Source organism: Venturia canescens, chromosome 2 (assembly GCF_019457755.1).
Source record: "Venturia canescens isolate UGA chromosome 2, ASM1945775v1, whole genome shotgun sequence".
NCBI lineage: Eukaryota > Metazoa > Arthropoda > Insecta > Hymenoptera > Ichneumonidae > Venturia > Venturia canescens.
In genome coordinates, this window is record NC_057422.1 from 26722596 (window position 1) to 26747990 (window position 25395).

The 25395-nt window shown below is 36.5% G+C and overlaps 1 protein-coding gene across 1 annotated transcript; it reads left to right on the top strand.

Moving 5' to 3' along the window:
* Window positions 1-91: 91 nt before the first annotated feature.
* LOC122405812 (synaptic vesicular amine transporter) lies at window positions 92-16293 on the top strand. The gene is made up of 7 exons (XM_043410802.1): window positions 92-1402; window positions 1513-1731; window positions 1903-2169; window positions 2256-2302; window positions 2372-2518; window positions 15522-15843; window positions 15967-16293. The coding sequence occupies exons 1-7, from the start codon at window positions 1309-1311 to the stop codon at window positions 16182-16184; spliced, it is 1314 nt and encodes a 437-aa protein (XP_043266737.1). The 5' UTR covers window positions 92-1308; the 3' UTR covers window positions 16185-16293.
* The last annotated feature ends 9102 nt before the right edge of the window (window positions 16294-25395 follow it).

A 25395-nucleotide genomic window follows, 5' to 3' on the forward strand; every position in this document is an offset into this window, starting at 1 on the left:
TTTTTCGAACTTTCTCCAAAATCTTTTTCTTGTTTCCTCGATAGAGAATCTAAAAAAAGCCATGTCAAATTTAATAAAGATACCTCTGAAGAAACTTGTTTAGTACGAAGATGTGGAGTATCCCGATTCAAGTGTGAAGTAATTGCATCATAAAAAAGTGATATTTTTAATATATATAGTTCGACAATGAAGATCACCTAATGGCTGATCATGTTCAATAACTGTAGAGAGTGTAGGGATTCTGCAATCGGTCACCTTGTGGTAAGAATGATTATGAAAAAAAGGTTTCATGTTGAAAATATTGTTAGTGCTCCATTGGTTGATATGTACGATAAGAATTCGAGAAGGGCCATTACAAAGCCCATCGGCAGACTGGTCGCATCGACAAGGGAAATTGAGTTGTCTATATCAGTAATTTAGCAATCAGGCAGCAGGTGGATCTATCGAAGCGTATCTCATAGGAACGAACGCATCAGCGGTTTCGTCTCATTTCCATTTATTCGCTTGAATCAACGAAATTCGATAAATTTTCAAATATTCTTGCATTTAAGAATATTCGAGGGTGAAATTAATTCTCTGAAAAATGGACGGAGTCATAGTAATCATGGAGCTCGACCGTTGAGCAATAAGTGTACACATTTCCCTATATCTGTAAGTTATTACATATGAATGAAAATTGCTTTTCCGACGACAATAAATGTTTTCTACAACGATGCAAAATACTGACAGATAACGGGTAAACATTAATTCAATAATGACGGGATAAAAGTAAATAATGGTTTCCACATGATGGGAGAACGGAGAGTGTTCCTCCAGACTGGAATGTCTGTCCAGTGCTGATAAGCCATTCTGGGTTACCGAAACAAATCGAAAAGTGCGGTGACTCGTAAAACAGCGCATCAGACTCTATTTCATCGACGATTCCGATAATACATCAAATTGTGTATTAAAAGTTGCGTTTATACGAAGAAGCATGCTCGTATGAGAGAACATAGTCCATAAAACCCATAGGTAGTTCGCAAGCGATACTGCAAATTTCACGGAGTCGAGTGTAAAGTGCGCAAGTCCTTCGAGTTTTCGAAGGCATGCCAAGTAAAGTGAACAAATTCTATAAAAGCCGTACGATCGAGTACTGATTTTCCTCCAGTGAGAATGACAACTTTAGAAGCTCCCAAGTGTCTGCGTGGAGCGCACTATATTCACCAAATTTTATCTTTCATTGAACCAAATAAATAAACAAAACAAAGTGTCTTTTTAATAAAATAGAAAGAGTGCGACCAAATAAAATTTTATGAAACTCGTGGTATAATGATTCAAAAAAGTTTTAAAGGTTCCCGGTTAATGACAGTGAGCGTGGTTTATTTGAGCCTTTTTCTGGATAATGTTTTATTGACAGTTGTTGGTGAGAAAAATATTGTGAAGTTTATTCATATCTGGTGTTGTATAATACGGATAAAGGGGAAGTGATGGGATCGACAATATCAATCGTATGCGTTAATTTATCGATTCCAGTACCGATTATACCTGATTATCTCTGCAGCATCAATGGAAATTCAACGGGATCTGAAAACGACGAAGACTACGATGAAAATGGCAAAGTAGGCTTTTTACTCAGCTCCAAAGCTTTTGTACAATTATTACTCAATCCGGTTGTTGGAAGTCTTACTGGAATCACAGGTTATGCGATGCCATTGTTTCTCGGAAATTTCAGTCTTCTGATAGCAGCTTTACGTATGTAATTTCCAATTGATTCAATGGTACAGTGATTGTTGAACGTTTGGATAATCGATAGTTATCGCCTGGAAATACGATTTTCTCTTACTCATGAAATCTCAGATTGATTGAAAATGAAACGAGGAAAAATGATTTCACTTCAAAACTCATGATGCGGATAATTTTCAGTTTTCGCATTTGGTCAAACCTACGAGTTTTTATTCCTGGCAAGAAGTATCCAAGGAATATCATCAGCTTGTATTAGTGTATCTGGTATGTCACTGGTTGCTTCGCTATATCCTGAGGACAATGAACGGTCGAAGATAATGGGCTTTGTTCTTGGGAGCATAGCACTGGGAGTTTTAGTTGGTTATCCAATCGGTTCGATACTCTACGATATGGAAGGAAAAATGGCACCATTTTTGCTCGTTTCTATTCTCATTGTTGTACCGATAGGTGAGTTTTTTGAATTCTTAAAAAATATTTAGAACATTTAGTTTTCTAAATTTCACAATTTAGAAAACTAACCACTATTTTTGCAGGTTTGCAACTATTTGCATTGGATTTACAGCCAAAATCTCAATCCGAGGTAATCAAAACTACTACTTGTACAATTTTTTTCGTCTCATTTACGATCACTGTGTTTTTTTATTTTTAGAAAATACTAAGTTCGACAAGCTGGAACGATTTACTCTGTCAAGGAAAAATTCTTATAATAGCAGGTGCAATTTGGTCGTCAACTTCTCCAATGGCTATTCTCGAACCTTGTTTACCAATTTGGTTGAGAGTTCATATAAAACCAAAGGTAAAGTTTTGTACTCTTTGTTCTCTTTAACATTTTTATCTAGAGACGCGGTGGCATTTTAACTACAAGTATTGAAAAGAAAAATTTTGGCAAAGCAAGTCAAGATGGGCCGTGGATCTTTCCTTAAGATTGGTTGATCTCCCCTGATTTGTGAAGTTGAAGTGGTTGCTATTTGTAGAGAATTGGGACGTCAGAAAAAGGGTTAAATTGCAGTTGTAATAATTAGGCGCTAAGCGATTTCACGATCGAAAATTTCATTCAACAATATAATGTGATATACTCCCCCCCTCCGACCTAACCGAAAATAATCCCAAAATACATCCGCGATTCAGCGCGATGTTAATACGACTAAGTGTGTCGTAGAAAAAACTTACTAAGCGCTGAAATTTTATACTTTTTTGTTTTGATATTTGAATACCATCGTGATATTTCTTTTTGATGTAATTATAGACACAAAAATGGTGAAACAATCTGAGGAATAGATAGAAAATACTCTCAGCACTAAATTTTGTAAATAACTTTGGGAAATTGCCGAAACAAAAATGCGCATGAGAATCGCATGAGCATAGCGCATGAGAAAATCGAATGCTCTAGAAATAATCGCGACGCGGAAACTTTTTTGGTCAATCTGAATTTTCAAATTTTGATTTTATTGTTAAATAATATTTGTATAAAAATTGTTAAATAATTAATAACGTCAAATTTAGACGTTTTTATTGTTAAATAAAACTGTAAATCGTCAAAACGCTTTTCGAGCATCTCGCAGTCGGAGCTGAATAATACCGGCGAACGAGTCAAATTGCGTGAGCGTGAGTGCAGAGCCAATTAAATTCGAAAAATTAGTAAATAATGCGTAGAACAGGATGCGAGATTAATTTTCAGTACTCGACTCTTCAAACTTCAATCCAGAAATTCTTTTTGGATGCCCGGCATATTGGAGAGATATGACAATGTTCTTATCCTGTAGTCCAGGGTTCGCTCCCATAACTTAAAAATTCCGATTTATTGTTGCACTGTTGGAGAGGTTCGGCGACCTTTCGATTCCACAGTCTGAAGTTCGCATCCTTAACTTAACATAACATTTTTTTGAATTCTTTTTGCTTGCTAGAATCAAAGATCTTTCTTGTGCATAAATTGTATTTTTATAAATTTTGTAGATTTTTTTGAGCATGAATTTTATTATTATTGCAAACATTGAAACCCCAATCAGACTTAAATTTTTTTCTGCAAATTTGTAAATTTTGTAAATTTTCGATAACTGAAAAGGCCGCGGCATGGATTTGAGGTTGTATCGCAAAAATTAATGAAATAATAATTTTTTTTGTATAACATCAAAACATTTTTGGATTATCAAAAGTTTTTGATTTTCCGTTATTCAAATTTTGACTCGAGTGTAAAACGTGTAATTAAAAAAAAAATAAAATTCTCCATTGATTTATACTGATAAGGAACATCACTTAGGTGTCCCTCTCCGATTTTCTTGAAATTACTGTATGTGAAAGAGCATTCAAAAGTAAGAGACACATATTTTTTTTTTATCGGCGGAAAAACGGTTTTAAGGGGTAAAACCACCATTAAAAGTAAGGCATGTCAAGGGGGTGATTTTGCAGTTTCACCAACAAGCACTCAACTGATTTCGATAAAAAAGAAACCAAAATGTTTCTTATCTAAAGTGATAAAAGGTTCACCATGTGTACGAAAAAAAAAAAACAGGCGGTTAACGACCCTTATATTCTTATATTTCTCACGCCACAATGAAAAGGAATGAATATGATGGAATGAAACGGGTTCTATTAATATAAAAACATGAAAATAAAGTTCACGTGTTTTCGCATTTTTGCAAAATAGCAGTCTTAAGGGGGTGAACTTTTTTGAATTCTCGTATTGTAGGTGGCTTATTTCTGTTTTACATGTGTTTGCTGATTCAAAATATTATAATAGTTTCGAATTAAGATTTTCTGACGTATTGAAGTCAATACAAGGCTCTGAAAGGATGAATCCCCCCCCACTCGATTTTCCTTTTTATTCGCTATTTCAAAATTTCTCCCTGCATTTCGTTCAATTTGGTTGATCTGTATCGAAATAGCCTCAAATGCCTCAATGAAACACTCAAATATGCACAAGTACAATGCGAATGGTTACCGCCTACGAAAATAAGTTTCGGAACAGAAAAGTAATTATTAATGTCACAATGCCTGATAATGTTTTTGTCTGATGCATGACTCGAGAATTATCAGAATGACTAATGTCATTCCGTGTGTGAGAATGCCAAAAATATCAGGTGATCATAAATACTTGATAACATTTTTATCTAGCACAAACACCGGGGTCAAATGTCTACGCCTCTGTTTTTCCGCCAAAGGTAAAAAAAGTATTTTATAGTGACATTTTTATCCGTAGCACGGTACCTATTAATTTACATGCAGTTTACAAGGTTTCTATGGTCACCGAAAAAGTAGTTAAGGAAACTCCCGCCTCCCCCTCGCCAAACCACCGCGATCCAGGTAAATACGAGTTTTATACATTCCTAAAATTATTAAATTCGTAATTTCGATGCAGAGCCACCAAATTAAACGAAATGCAGGGAGAAATTTCGAAATAGCGAATAAAGAGGAAAATCGAATGAGGGAGATTCACCCTTCCAGAGTCAAGTATTGACTTCAATATGTCAGAAAATCTTGATTTGAAACTATTATAATATTTTGAATCAGCAAAAACATGTAAAACAGGAATAAGCCACCTACAGTACGAGAATTCAAAAAAGGGGTAGTTCACCCCCTTAAGACTGCTATTTTGCAAAAATGCAAAAACACATGAACTTTATTTTCATGTTTATATGGAAATTAGATGGAATTTTTTGTCAATTGATTTAACTTTTAGAATAAGATAAAAAGAATGAGGCATCGGTGTACAACTTTTTTCGAATTATTCTGTTGACATTATTTATACATGGTTTTATAATTTTTTTTTACACTTTTCGTGATATGATCAGGAAACAAGGGACCGTTAATGTACTTGTCCCAACCTTTTTTCCCTTGGTTTTCATGTTTTTATGGAAATAGAACCCGTTTCATTCCATCATATTCATTCCTTTTTATTGGTCGTGAGAAATATAAGAATATAAGGGTGATTAACCCCCTGTTTTTTTTTCCGTACACATGGTGAACTTTTCATCACTTTACATAAGAAACATTTTGGTTTCTTTTTTATCGAAATCAGTTGAGTGCTTGTTGGTGAAACTGCAAAATCACCCTCTTGACATGGCTTACTTTTAATGTTGGTTTTACCCCTTAAAACCGTTTTTCCGCCGATAAAAAAAAAATATGTGTCTCTTACTTTCGAATGCTCTTTCACATACAGCAATTTCAAGAAAATCGGAGAGGGACACTTAAGTGATGTTCCTTGTGAGTTTTAGACGAAAATTTAATTTTAATATGCGGTAAGGGGTCTTGTGATGGTATAGGTGGAATCGTAAAAAGGATGGCTGTTAGAACAAGTCTTCAGTTATCTTTAGATTAGCAAATCACAATGACACAAGAGTTTTATGATTGGGCTCTTCAATCAAGTAATTTTCCAAAAGTTGAAGTTAAATTTTTGTCTAAAACTCAGTATAAATCAATGGAGAAAACATTGTTCAATCGTTTTATGAGTGCTAAATCCACACCCAACATACAACAAATTCATTTTGCCACCCCGAATACTGATAACACAACTATTGTAATAAGACTTTCTAGATCAATGGAAATAAAAAGACATAGTATTCAAAATAATAGTAAATAAAAGAAAAAGTCTGTAATGATACCGAATCAAGTAAGATGTAAAATGTAAGAAAAAAGTTATGTATTTTGAGACTGATTAAAGGAATTACGTGATCTCGAAAACAAAACAAATCAAAATGACAGGGAAAAAAAGTTTTTCAATTTTTTTTACTATAAGTTATTTGAAGCCCATCTTGCAATACGGCACAAAAATTTTGTTTTTTAACGTAAAATTTTGTGAATTTTTTTGCAAAAAATCGTAAGAGTTCCATTGAACGAGAAACTAATCTTTCGACTAAAAATAGTTGAAAAAGCATTAATAAAAATTATTTTTTAAGTCTTATTTAGAAAGAGCGTTAAAAAGTAAAAAAAATCGTATTAAGCGACATTATTATAATCATAGTCAGAGATATACATTTTTTAAACAAAAATCGATAATTCCGGAATGGTTGGGGATAACGAGCTAAACATTTAGCTGAAGACTTCTCATTACATGTATAAAAACATTGTAACGAGATTTTCCCAGAAGGTACGATCTGTCCCTTCTCGACTCATCCGCCTCTTCTCGCGCAACTTTCCGGCTATGAGAATAAACCGGGCGTCAGGTACCAAGTACCGCCGAATTAATCGACTTGATTTTCGTCTAATCTCGGGGTGTTAACACAGCGAAAAAATTATGGACCAAAGGGAAAACGATTGACCGAGGACGGTCGGACTACTCAGCTCATCTGAGATACAAAAGATAGAGGGGGGGGGGGGATTCTTGGGGCAAAGTAGCAATTACGAAACACAAAAAATAGCCAACAATAAAATATAAGATTCAAAACAATATTCGCCAGTTATTAACAATTTAGATGAGGATATAAATTATACAAGAGAAAAATATGAGATCGCGCCAATTCAATTCAAACGGAATAATAATTCGGAAAAATAACAGTTTTGATTCGCCATCGCGCTGGCCCTAATTACAGGCAGGTAACTAAGACGTCGCAAGTGGCCTACCCGAGTACGCAAGATAACTACAAGTAATAGGTAATAGATAACTACGACGACGGAAATTGTAACGCATTGGTCACTATGGTATGGAGGCAACAAAGTGACCACTGCGAAACAATTCCAGGTAACTTACACGGGTATCGTAGGTAGCGCAAAGGCAAAAGGTAATCGACACCCGGTAATTCTCTACCCAATAGTTCCATCGCGAGATCCTCTAAAACACCGCAAGGTAACGCCAGAGTCCCGCGATCCTGAACAATATACGGGAGTTCGTGGAGGTCGGTTGCGACAGAAAGACGTGTTTTACGTTCGTTCGTTCTTTCATCCATGTAAAAAGAGCTTTCTGAGTAGATAAACCGATATAAACTCGTGCTGAACAAATACACTCAAAATTCCACCAAGAAAGAAACAGAACCCGCATTCTTTATATGATAAAAGGTCCCTCACTTCGAAACTACGAGGGGTTCTTTGTGGGGCAATCCGGCGTGGCCGGGCCACCGGCGACGCCATGACAAAACCGAAAGGACAGAAATATAATGACCAAAATCCACCGGATGACCGAAAAGAGAAATGGAATCCAGAAATGGACATCGAAGAACAAAGGAAAGCCAAGAGAGGACTAAATGAAGAAGAAGGGGATGAAACCATTATACGAACGTCTTTAAAAAATCTACATTCCGAAAGTAGTGGGTATAACCAAGAAAAAATCAACTCGGGGAAAAAACCAAAAAAAAACGACGACTCATCTACGCGGAACGGAAAACAGGTTGATGTCCAAGAGGAACACGGAAATACTCCAAGAGCAGTAAGCAATCCGCCCTATAATGTAAGTCAATCCGAAGTAACAAAGCAAAACTATTTGAGCAGCGACCTAGGTCCATTCGAAGTCATGCTACAGAGCACAGAAAAAGAGCACAAATCCCTAGGCGCCATAGCTAGGATACTATACAAGGCGCAGATTAATTACGATACGGTCACCCGAATCAGAGGAAATAAGTTCTCTGTCATGTTTAAAAAATTCGCAGAAGCGAATTCTAGTATCAAGAATACCCAATTAGCTAGCGAAAAACTCTCGGTGACTATTCCTTGGTTTAGAATGTACCGCAAAGGCGTCATCACATGAATCCCTGGAGATGTCAGCAACGAAGAGATCATAGAGACAATTAATAGAGAGAATCGCGAGCTGACTGCAGTGGACGTGTACAGATTCACACGCCGGATAATAGAAAATGGCAAAACTGAATTCGTAAATACGGAAACCGTAAGTGTAACCCTCAGAAATCGTATTCTCCCAATAAACCTAATCATGTGGAGATGCATATTTGATATAAAGCCGTACATCAACAGAGTACGGTTTTGTCTCAACTGCTTCAAAATTGGTCACATCAAAAAATTTTGCAAAAATACCCCGAAATGTGAAAACTGCGGAGACAAACAACATGAAAACAACATAACATGCCAAGCAGCAACAAAGTGCGTAAACTGCAACCAAAATCACAAGAGCACAGACCAAAATTGTCCGATCTATACGCAGCATAAACAAATAAACAAAATTATGGGATACGATAATGTCTCATTCGAGGAAGCAAAAAAGCGCTGTGTTCTGTCGAACACTATGGAGGCGAGGAACAACTTTGATGCCACAGACCTGAGAGATTTTCCTGTACTGAAACCAATCGCAAACCGAGAACAAGACAGGATGAGGTACATGTATGGGGATATAGAAGGACGACCAGCACTCGGCAACGCAATGACCACCTTCAGACCAAAACACAAGAGAGACCATGGCAGAGAGGGATACTTGACTTCCGAAGAAATCTCGAGAATCATCAAGGACCTAGAAACAGCAGAGGAATCAGCATCGAACATACCAACTACGGAACAACTAAACATCTTAATATACGAACTGGTCAAACGAATAACAGCAGACGACAACAAGGGCTCATTCCTAATGAGACTCTTCAAGGCAGCGGACCTACATTCCAACAACAAGGAGAACAGAAGAAACGATAGAAATGCTAGTAAAGGTATGCAGTGTCCTCAAAATACATAAGTTTATCAATGGCGAACTCTAAAAGAAACATACAACTCAACAAAAAAAGAATTAAGATATTACAATGGAACTGCCGTAGCATTAAAGGTAAAATTCCAGAGCTCAATAAAAGAGCAGAAGATTATGATTTATTATTATTATCAGAGACATGGTTAAAAGAGAAAGACACGGTGTACTTAAAGGATTTTGATTTCGTAAGGAGTGATAGAAGAGTCATGGGTGGTGGAGGAGTGGCTATAGCAATACGGAAAGACATTGAATATACGGTGGTCAAAAATTTGGGTAACTTTACAGGTAAAATTGAATATGTAGCAATAATTATTGAAACAGAAATTGGGAATATATTAATGATGTCCTGCTATAAACCTCCGGACCTTAGAGTAGAAAAAAGAGAATGGAAACAATTTTTCGAGTCATGCATCCGTTATCAAAAATTCTTGATCACCGGTGACTTCAACGCGCATCACCCCTGGTGGGGTGGGACGCGGACCTGCAATGCAGGGAATTCGATTAAAGAATGTTTAGAAGAATTAGACATGACATTAGCAAATGAAGGTTATTCAACGTATCTCTCTCCAACGTTTGGCACTCAGTCGAGTTTAGACTTGACTGTGATGGATGGCGCTCTGGCTCTCGTTAACACCTGGCAAGTTTTAGAAGACGGCTGGGGGAGTGATCATTTACCGATAGAAATCACACTTGGAATGGGCCCAAAGCTGACTGAATGTTCAGGTGCAGGGACAAGAATCTACTCGGCGTCCAAAATTTCGTGGGATGGTTTCTCGAATAAGCTAGAAAACATGATAGAACAGGACGAGATCGTGAACAACCCCCAGATTTCGGCAGAAAAAAGGTATACGCGGCTAATAAACATGATCCATGAAAACATTTATGACCCCATGGCGGGGAGGGTTAAAAAACAAGCGCGTCCAAAAGTAAAACAAAGAAGTGCGGGTCCAGTAAGCCCTTGGTGGAATGATATATGTGAGGAGGCAGCGAAAAATAGGAAGCAAGCTCTAGCAACCTTCAAAAGGACAAATAAAAGAGAAGATTTTATGGAATATAAAAAAATGGAAGGAAAGGCTAAATATACGTTCAAAAGGGAAAAAAAAAATAATTTCATAGAATTTTGTGAAAGTCTAAATAGATTTACAAGCCCAAAGTATATTTGGAATAAAGTAAAATGCTTTAAGAACAGATGGGCACAAAACAGTGCACACCGAACAACTAGCACAGAAAAAGAACAAGCCCTTAAAATGAATATTGAGACTTTATGCCCACCATGGGTGAAAGTAGGAAAACCAGACCTATCGGGTAACAAGCAGGGGGAACCCCTTGACAGACCGTATGATATGGGAGAGCTGGAGGCAGCTATTAATTCGGTTAGGACAGGATCAGCCCCGGGTACAGATGGAATAGATTACAATATAATAAAACATTTCAAACAGAATACCAAAAAATGCCTACTCAAGATTTACAACGATATCTTAGCATCACATCTATTCCCGGAAGAGTGGAGAGAATACCTAATATTTTTCATTCCCAAAACAGCACCGAACAAATTTAGACCAATTTCGTTGGCCCCGTGTATGTCAAAAATCCTAGAGAAAATGATAAATAGCAGGGTAAACTGGTGGTTAGAACGAGAAGGTATACTTGCAAAAACCCAATACGGATTTAGAAGACAGAAGTCCTGCATAGATAACCTAGCAGTTTTATATTCAGATATACAAAAAGAATTCAGTAGAGATAATCATATTATTAGTGTATTCTTGGACATAAAAGGAGCATACGACAATGTCATACCCGAGTTACTTGCCCAAAAATTGAAAGATGCCAAATTCCCAGCAAACCTTACACATTTCATTTATAACATAACATCAGAGAGAAGGCTTAGCTTTCGTATAGGCGATTCAACCATCTCGAGTACAACGTATAAAGGATTACCCCAGGGCAGTGCCCTGAGCCCCATCCTATACTCACTATACACAGCACAATTGGAGGAAAAAATATCAGGGAACTGCAAAATATTACAGTTTGCTGACGATATAGTCATATATACAAACGAGGGTCCAATTGCTCAGGGATTAAGACAAGTTGAACATAATGTTGAAAAACTAAATCAGGGTCTGAGTGAGAACGGGCTTGAATTAGAGGCTTCGAAATGCAAACTTATGATTTTTAAAAAGAAGAAGAAAAATTACACTAGAAGAACACTAAGTATAAGAATTAATAAGACAAGAATAGAGACAGTAGACGCAACTAAGTTTCTCGGGGTTACCCTCCAGGAGAACTTGAATTGGGACCCACATATTAACAACGTCATTAAGGCATGCCAAAATGGCCTTAACATAATGAATTGCCTTCGTCATACGTGGTGGGGGGCTGACCCAACTACCTTGATGAATATATACAAGGGGCTAATTAGATCTCGTATAGAATACGCAGGGTTTATTGTAAATACGGAAAATGATAAACAGAAATTAAAATTAGATAGAGTACAATTCAAAGCGATAAGACTAGCGCTGGGATACAGGGCTTCGACGCCGACCAATATTTTATTGGCGGAATCACGCGAACCCCCGATCTCAATACGGAAGAAATTCCTTTGCGACAAATACTTAGTAAAAGTGATAGCGGACAGCAGACACCCGCTGCCTAACACCCTCGAAGAATTAGCGTTGCGCTTTGATGACCCACTATGGGTAACTAATATGGAAAAACCGTTGCTAGTAAGATGTTACAACGAAATCGAAACAATCAAGCATGTGATAGCTACATTTGACGGACCGAGTTTCTGCTGTTCCAAATTACAGTCTATTGGATTTTGTCCAAATATCTCGTTTAAAGAAGGTATGGAGATACAGGGTTCTTCGGTACCGTACGCTGAATTCCTCTGTAAATTTGGGGACCAACTCGAGAACACCGAAACCTTTGTCACGGACGGATCAGTTATGAAACATGCGCCATTCGTAGGTTTTGCGGTATATCGGACAAAAGAAAAGGTATTGACCCGGCATAGAGCACACAAGAATACGTCAATATTCTCCGCGGAGGCAATGGCTATATTTGAAGCAGTAAGAATGATCCAAGAGTTAAATATTCAAGAGGCTTGCATCTTTTCGGACTCCCTCAGTGTCCTAAAGGCCTGTGAAAACAAACAGCCGAATAGCAAAACATCATATTTAGTTCTACGAATAAAAGAATTAACATGGGAACTAGCACAAAAGAAGCTAAACATTAGGTTCTATTGGGTACCAGCCCACGTGGGAATAACACCAAACGAAATTGTGGACGCTGGAGCTAAATCGGCAATAAAAGAAGGAGTGGACACACAACTCTTAACACCTTACACAGACTTCACTCAAAGGTTCAGATGCTCGCTCAAACAGGCCCAAATCAGGTGGTACCGAGAGTCTAGCCAAAGCAAGGGAACCCATTTTTTTCAATTATATTTCGAATATGACGCGGTACCGTGGTACGAAAAAGTAAAAATAAGTCGAAAAGCGATCGTATCCTTAAACCGCATAAGATCTAACCATAACTCACTCAACTATAGCCTTAAGAGATTTAACATAGTGGCAAACGACAAATGTATCTGTGATATCGAATGTGATACCCCTGACCATATTTTTTGGAAGTGCGACCACTTTACGCAAGAAAGAATCGAACTGATCTCTAGCTTGAGGAAAGCAGGAATCCATGGCCCATATACGATAGAGGCACTGTTTAAAGTAAAACAAAACGTTACAGTAATGAAAGCATTAGCTAAATTTATTAATAGAATAGATGTTAACATTTAGATCAAAAAAAAAAAAGAAAAAAAGGAGAGGACACTGTACTACCATAACTCCGTACCCTATCAACTAACAAAGAGTATATATATGTACATATATGTAAAACCAAAATGTAAAACACAAAAACCAGTGTAAATATCAGCCGAGAGGATGGAGACAAATGCTCGGGGAATAGGAGGAGGCATGGTACGCGACCTAGCGGCGTCTTTTGTAAGCCTCTGGGCCGAGCCATGCCCCTAGGAAAACTCCGGTATTTAGCTCAACTTTCTCGGCAGGGCAGCATGGGCGACATCTGTTGCCCAAAGCCCTTAAAAATAAAAAAAAATAAAAAAAAAAAAAAAAAAACAATATACGGTAGCAATGCGAAAGGCAAAAGATAGGCGAAAGTACAATCGATGACGGAAAATAAAATAATTGTACAAAAGAATATTTCGAAAAAGGTAACAGAACATACGTCGATCGTTAAAGGTAGCAAATATTACAATAGAATATCAAAAGAAATGCGTGATACAAAGTAAACGAAAGAAAAATACTGAAAAATAAAGTCTTGACTAACCGCCGTACATTCCGAACGCGACAATGAGAGCGAGAGAGATGCAGCGAAAACATCATGTGACGAACACGCTCGTTAGAGCTCTCGGCGCGTGCAGGGAGAGAGAGACAAAAGAGAAAACGAACGTTACTGCGCGATATATTCAGCGCTTTATCAAAACTCGAAAGACTAACCATTCACATAATTTACGAAATCAGATAATAATGCATTGAACCAATTAAGAGCGAATTCTCTGATAGAGTTGAGCGTCTAACTAAACTACACAAAAAAGCTGGGGCATGGGAAGTGGCGGCCGCAATCTCGCTCACTATTTCGTCACACATGCCTCCCTCAAAGAAAAATGCCACCAGGCAACAAAACTCAAAGAAAACCGGAACTAAATTCCGAAACAATACGCTCAATTCGACCAAAGGATTCGGGGAGAAAGAGTAGCGGGCTTACCGAGGAGATCACTCGTCACACACGAAGAAAAGACAAAAGAGCCCTGGGTGACTATAGGCTCGGACTTCTGACTCGCCGGTGAGGTGATCGGAACAAGACTAATTGTGCGAACGAGTAGTCCTCAATATTCGGCGCTCTTCCCACCACTAGGCCTACGAATCGCAGCGCTCACACGCTAGGCGTGAATTAGAGCACGGGCTCGTAGTCCGCTTTCGCGGGAATTCGAATTACGTAGCGCGACACGTCGATAACTTACCTTCCTGTTACTCTCGCCTCTCCTGTCCACTCGAAACACTTCTCCCGACTGGATTACCGTAATTCGAGTGCCTTTCCTCTTGGGGATCCTGCGGGCAGCTCTAAAAGGTTGAGGGGAGGCCTCCCTCATGACTTTGGACGTCTAGTAGTCATGGTGGGCCCACGACAATAAGCCACCAGGCAATAATAGCACCTCGGTTCCAGAAAACTCCCCCCCGAATCCCACCTGACGAGGTGCCGTATCGCACGGACCATGGCACCCGAATTTACGGTGTAGCGGACGGTGCAACTCTCGGTTGCTACAGCGGGAGAGGCACGGGTAGCGTTCAACGAATGGCCTATACCAGCGTGTCCTTTCAACTGTCCGCTGGTCGAGAATGATACTCGTTACTCGAAGACGGTGTGGGAGGGTGGTTCCGGCGAACGAGATCGGATCGAGCAACAGCAAAGCATTGTCAAAATACAAGACAGTTCGCAATGCCAAGCAGCGGAGGCGACATCGAATACCCAAAACGACAGCGGAATTTTTACTGTAAATAAACGTCACATTGAACTCAAAATAGACAACGAAATTCTCTGTTAATAAACGTCAAATTGAACTCAGAATAAATAAAAAAAATCTGTCTCTTCCTGCCACGTACGTAATAGGAAGCTAAAGATAACTAAAATCTCTCAAATCGGAAATGTAGGCGGTTTTTCGAACTTAAAATTATATTTACGCAGTGATGAGTCTCGTTCCGATCAATACCTGACGAGTCGAAAAGTCATCAGAAATGGGCCGTAAATCCGGTCCACTGGTCGACACAATTCGTACGAGTGGCGAAGCAAAATGTCACGTCACACCTTTTAAAATTGAGCTACAGGGCCTTCTTTCACCATATATGAGCTGTTGAAAGACGATCAATGCCAAAAATAACGCCATTTTTTGGGACACCCTAAGATACAATTTACTCTCAAAAGGAAGGAAAATGTTTTAACAATTTTTTGATTCATCAAGCCAATCATTTGTTTTTTTGTTTTTTTCGACGGCTGTGATGTAGGAATTTAAAGGTTTCTTGACGTATGCGGATAAAATCAGTGAATAACACGTTTGCTGAAGAAGAAAAAGAAACATTTCCGTCAAATAAAAATTTTTTTTTTTTTTCTACAGAAATGGCAATTGGGCACAGTGTTTATACCTGACAGCGTTGGATATCTGATAGGAACGAATTTTTTCGGTGCGGTTGCTTATCGTTATGGTAGAGTGAAAACGGCGATATTAGCGATGTGTTTGGTGGGTGTGAGTCTGATACTGTTACCTTCGGCAAAGACGATGTCCCAATTGATAATACCACATCTTGGAATGGGTCTTGGAATTGGAATAGCAGATGCTGCTCTTGTTCCTCTTTTAGCGAGTCTCGTCGATCAGGATGGAAACTATGGTCCTGTATACTCGATACAGCAGGTGGCAGTGAGCTTGGCTTACGCGTTAGGTAAGAAGCGATATCACAGATCACAATAATGAAATCCGAGAAATAGAAAATCATAAAATTACTTAGCTACAGAAATAAAGATCGATCGTGAATGAGGTATGATTTTTCTTTTGTAATTTGCAGGGCCGATACTCGGCAGTGAACTCGTTCGTGTTATAGGTTTTCAATGGGTCATGAGAACCGTCGGTTTCATCAATATTGTTTATTGCCCGTTGTTGGCTTGTGTTACATTTGAAAGAAGAAAACTTCTGGCTGGCGAAGAAACTAAGGAGTACAGTAGCATCGACAAGGGTTGCGGCACCAAGTATCAAAGATTCCATGATTCGGACGATGATCTTTGAAGTATTTCACGGTGTGTTTCACGTATTTTCTTTCATATTCCTCGATGAGCTTTCTATGCTAATATTTTATCCCGTTGTATCACGCAAGAATAAATGTATTTGTTGAGTATATCATATCGTGTCGAAAGCTGTATATCTGCATAACAAAAATCAAACTGTTTTTTATACCAACGACACGAATCAATAACGGAGTTCGAGTTTCGTTCATTGTCGCAATATGATTTAATTCGGTGGGATCAATTCGATTCTCTCCCATCAATCATCAAAGGCCGAGGCTGCCGAGCATTCCGAGTTAGTCATGGGGTTGAATAAGCATCGACAATAATTAATTGATCGTTCAATAAATATGGTATTCGATATTGTTGAAATATTCGATTTACTGGCTAAGTTGGTGATGGTAATCTCGATAAAACAATTATAATGTCAGTAATATATTAGTCGGATGTGTGTTGTACGAGAATGAAGTTGAAGCAGATGAATATGGGAGTGCAACGTCAATATTGTGTATCGATTATACTGTGGTGATATTACTTACCTGTCACTCGAGCGGGAAGGGGATTGTGGGGGAATGAGGCAAAAAAAATGAGAATCGAAATTATAAAATAAATGAAAAAGAAATAACAAAAGGTGGCTTTATTTCACAAAATCTTCGTCTTGGGCGCCAGTTAATTTTTATGATGGAAACTAACGAAAATAAATTAGATCAATCTCTTTTGTGATGTAAAAAAAGGAGTAGTAACGAAAGTAAATCGCAGTAACACTGGGCGAAGTAAAGAAAACAGAGTAATATTTGGTCGAGGGCTAAACAATATAAGAAAAAAGAGGGGGGGGGGGGCGACGGCTACAAGACTCTAAATCACGGGGTCGATGGGCGCCTGTCGCTCAGGCGTCTTTAAGAGTATGGATCAGTCGACTAACCTCACTTGGAATTTTCGAAATTGAAATTCTCTGACACAGTTTGACCGATTAAAAAAAGGCTCTGTCAGCCTACGCAGAACGATGGCAAAAATCGACTGACAGAGCCTTTTTTTAATCGGTCAAACTGTGTCAAAGAATTTTGATTTCGAAATTTGCAGCTATCTCTCTCACACTCACGGTTGCGATATACCGACTGATCCATCCTCTTAATATCCGTGAATTTCCGACAATACACGATACAATGCAAAAAAAACGAGCCCACGTGGGGCTGCAAACCGGGAGAGGAGCGGGGGAAAAGAGGGCCGCTGCCCACGCGCGATTCACTACACTAATTCCTAACGACCACGGCACTTCTTATATTACGACGGATAGTCGTGCGAAATCGGGGTGAAGCGAGGAAAAGATACTTTCAAACAAGTCCGACAGGCTCGGAGAATAAGCAGGGAAGAAAACGGGAAAATGACTTGGCAATTGCGTAGAGAGCCGAGACGACAGATGGCCGCCGGACACACGTTGTCTTTCGTCGCGACTTCACAGAGAGCAAAAATCGCGGAACAATCAATCCGTGTCTCTCAATCTGCTCGATAATCCAATTCGTGAATAATGCGGGGAAAAGCCTTCGTCGTTGTAAATATTGCTTTGTAATAATGATGCCATCCATAAAAAAAACTTAAAAAAAATACAGAACAATTCGAAAAAAATTCACAAACCTTGAAAAAACATTATATTAAAACAAAAACTAATCTGTATCTATTTTTTAAAGTATCAAAAGAATCAAATAACAAGTACAAAATAAAAAACCGAAAAACCGGTCTTGAAATCATTTTGGAAACCGATGCCTCATTCTTCTTATTAGATTCGAACAGCTAAATCAACTGAAAAAAATTCCATCGAATTTACGTGCGGTATTAAAATTTATTATATTAATTCGAGGCCAAGTATTTTCTAATGAATTGAAAAAATTTACCACTGGAATTACGTGCAGCATTAAAATTTGTGATATCAATCGGTGGACAAGTATTTTATTAGTAACTCCAAATTTTGACATTATTAAATTCTTCTAAGAAGCTTTTAAATCCAAAAAAATCACATGAAAGCTAGTCATTTGTTACTCTATGGTGGCAGAGACTTATAAGAAAATCGATTCTTATCAGACTTTCAGGATCCTCTGGTATTATTCACAAAATTCGACGTCGATTGGATCGATCAAGAGACTCGGTAGAGTCTCGGGACAAGTACATTGACAGCCCTGTCGTCTGCTGGCCCAAGGCTCTCGCCGAGACTATACTTTCTCTGAATAAAACGATTCGCGGTGGTGGGGGTAAAATTGGCATGTGATTTTCTTTAATAGCGAAGCTCATGAGTTATGTACGGCTTTGAAAATTGAACTTTAAGCTAATTAAGAAGTTCTCTGTCGAACGAGCCCAAAATCAGCATTCTCGGTGGCGTATTTGCTGAGAAAAAACTTTGCACGGGCTCAAGATTATGCAAAAAGTACCAACACATTTACGCAGCTGATGTATCCGTATATGGGTTCAGACCGATACATACAAGGGCTTCTTGATGCCCATCATAACCAATCACCGGTGAGAATCTATCCGTCTCGACCAATCGCCGATGAGAAAGTTTCTGATAGTCCTCAATGTTTTCTTGTATACCGTCTGTTATCGTCTGTTATGTTATTATAAAGTGATTGCGATCGTAGCCCCGTGGATCAACGGTGCAAGATTTGCAAATTTCGTTTAAATAAATAAAACATTATTGGAAATAGCAATGGATATAATCAATTTTATTTTTTTCATAAAAGAGGTTTCAATAAGTTTCGAGCCCAATTCACGACAATAATATCTATAATAAATAAAACCTCAAAAGTGGATTAATTGATCTCATACAGTGTACTGAGAGTGAATAAAATATTGAGAAGTGAAAACGTGAATAATGTGTGTCGTGAAAATTAAGAATTATCTGTTCTACTTCGATATCGTAATATATACATAGATAGCAAATTTGCGAGATTTCGCGTCATGTTGACGTTTGAGGTTATGACCGCCGGAGTGCTGTAGCGTGCAGAGTGTAGAAAAATAAAAGTGGTTATTGAAAAGTGGAAGGAATCGATATTATTAATGACGTGACTAATTAGTGTTGAATAATAATAATAATAACAATGAGAAAAAAAACGTTCGTTCATTATAACCTCTAAAGCGTTCTTTCCAAACAGAAATTCTATGTTGTGTAATTACATTAAAGAAAGAGGTGGATGGTTGTGTGTAAACGAATTCAAATAAATTTTAAAAAACTTTGGTCAAGTAATTCAATGTATTGTTGTCATAATTTCTTTCATTTAGTTTGGCTGTGTTCACCGGTCCCTTTTTTCCACCTCCTTAGCTTACAGTGTATTGTCATACCAATTTCTATTTGTTCTCCAGACAATACGAGAGATATTCATATTTCTATTTTTTTTATATTAATTTCAACAAGATAATTTGAAATATTTATAACAAAAAGCCTTCATAATTGCTTGTTCATACACCCAAGTTTTGAAAAATCTTTGAGCCATGTAATAATGTATAGATATATTCACTTGAGTTGTTACATGATAAATTTGGAAATTTATTTCAATAAGTCATTGGGTGCTTAATTTTCATGTTATCAAAATTTGTATCTTCGAAATGCAATGAACACCTCTAAAGTTCGACAAAGTGATGAAGCGACATGTATATTGAATATTTCCAGACCATGTTTGCGATTGGCATTGTGGGTTGAAAAATTCATGTCTGTAAGTCTACACCTGATCATTTTTGGATGTGATCAAATATTTTGTCTGCGGATAACCATGGAGACATACAAAATTACAGCATTTTGCTTGCTTCAACATGCATCGTATCTGTCACTTTTTTTTTGAATGTGTCATAATAAGTTTCAAAAATGTGGTTCATGTAATTTTGAAGTGTTTTTCCCTATAGCACCAAAGTCTGTATAACTGGTACGTAGCAAGTACCTATGAACTTTGATATTTCTGTGAAATAGCAGGTATGCCAATCTTTTAGCTTTTTGGTTCCGACTGGAATATATTAACGAAGATATTCATTACTAAAGTCTTCACCTACTTATTTCTGAATAGATCTGAAATTACTGTCTTCAGAAACTAATGCACAGATACATGAAACAATTTTGATTTCTGTTCTCTTTCAATTGCGCTGTCTTTTTTCTTTTTAACTATGGCTCTGCTCTTTCCGATCCTTGTTTTGACTCCATCGGTTTGCAGCGGATCGATGCATATTATTAATTGGTTGCCTAATATGTGTCCTATGATTTTCTACTATTTCTTCATGCTGATTGTGGTAACGTGATTCAAAAGGTTTCCAATTATGATCATCAATCGCACATTTTGTACAACAGATTCTCAAAACAGTTTCTGGTCTTGATATAAGTGTAGTTATTCTTTTTCCACCTGGTCTGTCGAGTAATAAATTTTGAAACTTGTTCCAAAAAGTCTTGGGATGCTTTTTTTGCTGATAATATGAAAATTTGAATCGTCGGAATGCGGTAGGCAAACACAAATATTGACAACAATACTTATGAAATGACGTGTATGTTGAGTATTCCTATTCTGCAAACTGCAAATGTGGAATTATTGGTGAACACATTCATTACGATAAGTGTACAGTTGGTCAGTTTTCGATGCGACTAAGTATAATACCTGCCAACATCATGGAAACCTACAGAATTTCTGAATGTTATGTGCGCTATGTGATTTTAATGTAACATCATGACTTCTAACAACTTTCCACTCTAATACTATAGATTTGGATCATTGAAATACAGCAAAAATCTGCAAACTATAAAATTTATATACTGCGCCATTCATTTTATTTTTTGACTCCCACCGTAACATAAATATGAAGTGAAAAATTCATTACAAAAGTCTTCAGTTGCTCATTTATGGATGGATTTGAAACTGCTGTCTTCCAAACTCATTGCGCAGATACATTGAATTGCAGCCGATACCTGCGAATTTGGAAATTTCTGTGGATAAGTATATGTGCTAAGTATCACCCCCTATCTTTGATTATGGTAATATGTAATGGAACTTTGTTCAGCAAGTTTTAAAGTGTTTCCTTTCAAATAGTGTTGAAGTTTGTATTACTGCAGTATGGAGCGAATACCTTCAAACTTTGATATTTTTGTGTCGCAGCATGTGTGCCAATCATTTAAATTTTTTACTCCAACCGTATCATGTAATTTCAAAAATTCATCACAAAAGTTTTCAGCTTTACTAATTATCTTAATTTTCCTTTTTCTAAATTCTATGCTAAATTTCTGAATTTCCTAATTTATTTCTAAATTATCCTGAAATGAAATTGTTTTCCTCCACAAGCAATGCAGGTACCTTAAACGTCTTTGAATTCCGTTGCTCTGTTGAATCAAGTACGCTCAGTTTTTTTTACTTCTTTGAATTCTGACATAATAAATGTTTCCGGGTGCCTTTTTTCTGCAACTAGCAAACTGTAGATAATTGGATCTCCGCGGCCACTTGCAAACTTTGGAAATATATTTCATCGGGGGCATGTTTTGGATGACACGAAAATGTCTAGATTCAGAATGCCAAAACGACATTTAAAAATGGCCAATTCTGTTGTATTCGTTGTGTCTTGAATTTGATCTATCTTTTCTCTTTTCCTTTCTTTTCACTAACGTTATAAGCCGGAAATCATATCTCAGCCCGCAACACGCATTGCTACATGCTCTTGAGTTTCCAATGGACAAAACATATTAGAAGACAAGGAGAAAAATCACCAAAGTCCAAGAACAAACCTCTATCGAAATATTTCCAGTTCAAATTTGACGAAATTTAGGTCTTTTTTCGTGGAAACCAACGTTATAAGCCGAAAATCATATCACGACCTACAACCTGCTTTTCACCGTACTCTTTGGTTCCTAATTGACAAAACATATTAGAGTACAAGGAAAAAAATCGCCAAAGTCCAAGGAGAGACCTGTGACGAAATATTTTCAGTTCAATTTTTACGAAAAATAGGTCTTTTTTCGTGGAAACCTACGCTATAAGCCGAAAATCATATCCCGGCCTCCAACCCGCTTGCGGCCGTGCTCTTGGGTTCTTAATTGACAAAACATATTAGAGTACAAGGGAAAAAATCGCCGAAGTCCGAGGACAGACCTGTGACGAAATATGTCCAGTACAATTTTGACGAAAAATAGGTCTTTTTAAACCAACGTTATAAGACGAAAATCATAAATAATTCATAGAAATTTAAACTAATATCCTATAGTCAACTGAACATAAATAAGGAACTTTTGAGAAAAAAGACGTGATATCAAACCATAAACTTCCCCTAGGAAAAAAAAGGTTGGGACAAGTACATTGATGGTCCCTCGTTTGTTGATAATTCCATCCATGAAAAAAACTTTAAAACAAAATTTTTATAAAAAATGGGCAAAAAAATTATTTTATAAAAAAAATACAGAACAATTCGAAAAAAATTTCACAAATCTTGAAAAAGCATTATCTTTAAAAAAAACTAAACTTTATCTCTTTTTTAAAGTGTTAAAAGAATCAAATAACAAGTAAAAAATAAAAACCGAAAAATCGCGCTTGAAATCATTTTGGAAACCGATGCCTCATTCTTCTTATTTGATTCGAAGGGCTAAATCAACTAAAAAAAATTCCATCTAATTTACGTGCAGCATTAAAATTTATTATATCAATTCGAGGCCAAGTATTTTCTAATAAATTGAAAAAAGTTACCATTTGAGTTACGTGCAGCACTAAAATTTATGATATCAATCGAAGGACAAGTAATTTATGAGTAACTCCAAATTTCAACATTATGGAACTGTTTTAAGAAGCTTTTAAATCCAAAAAAATCACATGCAAGCAAGTCATTTCTTACTCTATGATGGCAGAGACAATCGATTTTTTTCAGACTTTCAGGAGCTACTGATATTATTCACAATATTCGACGTCGATTGGATCGATAGAAATTATGTTTAAATATGAGTTAAAAGTACTTGTCCGGCCCATCACTTTCTATTAAACTTATTATATTTAAATAAAAATCAGGGCTTTTTTAGAACTGTTGGAGCACAAATATTCATGCAGAGGGAATTTAGAGAGTTATCTTCAAGTAATTTTCTCTTAATTGCACTAATTTAATAAGAATGGAAACAAATTGTCCTGTAATATACAAAAGATGTTATTGTGCATCGATAAATAAAAAACATTTTGCACATTAAATATGTTGAAGCTTCCAAAATAACTCCCCAGTTTGTATTGCTATGACGGCAGTGTTTACTTCTCACTTCTTCCAGCGAACGAATTTCATTCGGCATAACTAACCTAAATCGCATGTCAATAAATTTTTAACCGGATTCTCCCGTACAGTTTCGTTTTTTTATGATTGATTTTTATTTGATTTAAATGAAAAGTGATGGGCCGGACAAGTACTTTTAACTCATATTTAAACATAATTTCTATCGATCCAATCGACGTCGAATATTGTGAATAATATCAGTAGCTCCTGAAAGTCTGAAAAAAATCGATTGTCTCTGCCATCATAGAGTAAGAAATGACTTGTTTGCATGTGATTTTTTTGGATTTAAAAGCTTCTTAAAACAGTTCCATAATGTTGAAATTTGGAGTTACTCATAAATTACTTGTCCTTCGATTGATATCATAAATTTTAGTGCTGCACGTAACTCAAATGGTAACTTTTTTCAATTTATTAGAAAATACTTGGCCTCGAATTGATATAATAAATTTTAATGCTGCACGTAAATTAGATGGAATTTTTTTTAGTTGATTTAGCCCTTCGAATCAAATAAGAAGAATGAGGCATCGGTTTCCAAAATGATTTCAAGCGCGATTTTTCGGTTTTTATTTTTTACTTGTTATTTGATTCTTTTAACACTTTAAAAAAGAGATAAAGTTTAGTTTTTTTTAAAGATAATGCTTTTTCAAGATTTGTGAAATTTTTTTCGAATTGTTCTGTATTTTTTTTATAAAATAATTTTTTTGCCCATTTTTTATAAAAATTTTGTTTTAAAGTTTTTTTCATGGATGGAATTATCAACAAACGAGGGACCATCAATGTACTTGTCCCAACCTTTTTTTTCCTAGGGGTACAAATTATGTTTAAATATGTGTTAAAAGTACTTGTCCGGCCCATCACTATTCATTTAAATAAAAATCAATCATGAAAAAATGGAATTGTATGGCAGAATCCGGTTAAACATTTATTGAAATGCGATTCATTATAAGTTAAATGTTCTCAATAATAGTATAGGTTAGTTCTTATTCCGAATGGAATTCGTTTGCTGGAAGAATAAGTGAGAAGCAAAAATTGCCGTCATTGAATACAAACTGGAGAGTTATTTTTTAAACTTGAACATATATATTATGTACAATTATTTTCATTTATCAATGGACAATAATATCCCTTGTATATTGCGGAACAATTTCTTTGCTTTTTTTATTAAATTAGTGCAATTACGTAAAAATTACTTGAAGATAATTCTCTCAATTCCCTCTGCATGGATACTTGTGATCCATCAGCTCTAGACAAGTACTGATTATTATTGGGATGAACAATTTAAACGGAAAGTGATGGGCCGGACAAGTACTTTTAACACATATTTAAACATAATTTGTATCGATCCAATCGACGTCGAATTTTGTGAATAATACCAGAGGATCCTGAAAGTCTGATAAGAATCGATTTTCTTATAAGTCTCTGCCACCATAGAGTAACAAATGACTAGCTTTCATGTGATTTTTTTGGATTTAAAAGCTTCTTAGAAGAATTTAATAATGTCCAAATTTGGAGTTACTAATAAAATACTTGTCCACCGATTGATATCACAAATTTTAATGCTGCACGTAATTCGAGTGGTAAATTTTTTCAATTCATTAGAAAATACTTGGCCTCGAATTAATATAATAAATTTTAATGCCGCACGTAAATTCGATGGAATTTTTTTCAGTTGATTTAGCTGTTCGAATCTAATAAGAAGAATGAGGCATCGGTTTCCAAAATGATTTCAAGACCGGTTTTTCGGTTTTTTATTTTTTACTTGTTATTTGATTCTTTTGACACTTTAAAAAATAGATACAGATTAGTTTTTGTTTTAATATAATGTTTTTTCAAGATTTGTGAATTTTTTTTCGAATTGTTCTGTATTTTTTTTTATGAAATAATTTTTTTTACAATTTAAAAAAAATTTTTTTTTAAGTTTTTTTTATGGATGGAATTATCAGCAAACGAGGGACCATCAA

Coding starts and splice junctions, on each gene's coding strand:
- LOC122405812 (XM_043410802.1), top strand. CDS start 1,309: ATGATTCAAAAAAGTTTTAAAGGTTCCCGGTTAATGACAGTGAGCGTG. Junction 1,403..1,512: donor TGTTTTATTGACAGTTGTTG/GTGAGAAAAATA, acceptor TATCGATTCCAG/TACCGATTATACCTGATTAT. Junction 1,732..1,902: donor TCTTCTGATAGCAGCTTTAC/GTATGTAATTTC, acceptor GATAATTTTCAG/TTTTCGCATTTGGTCAAACC.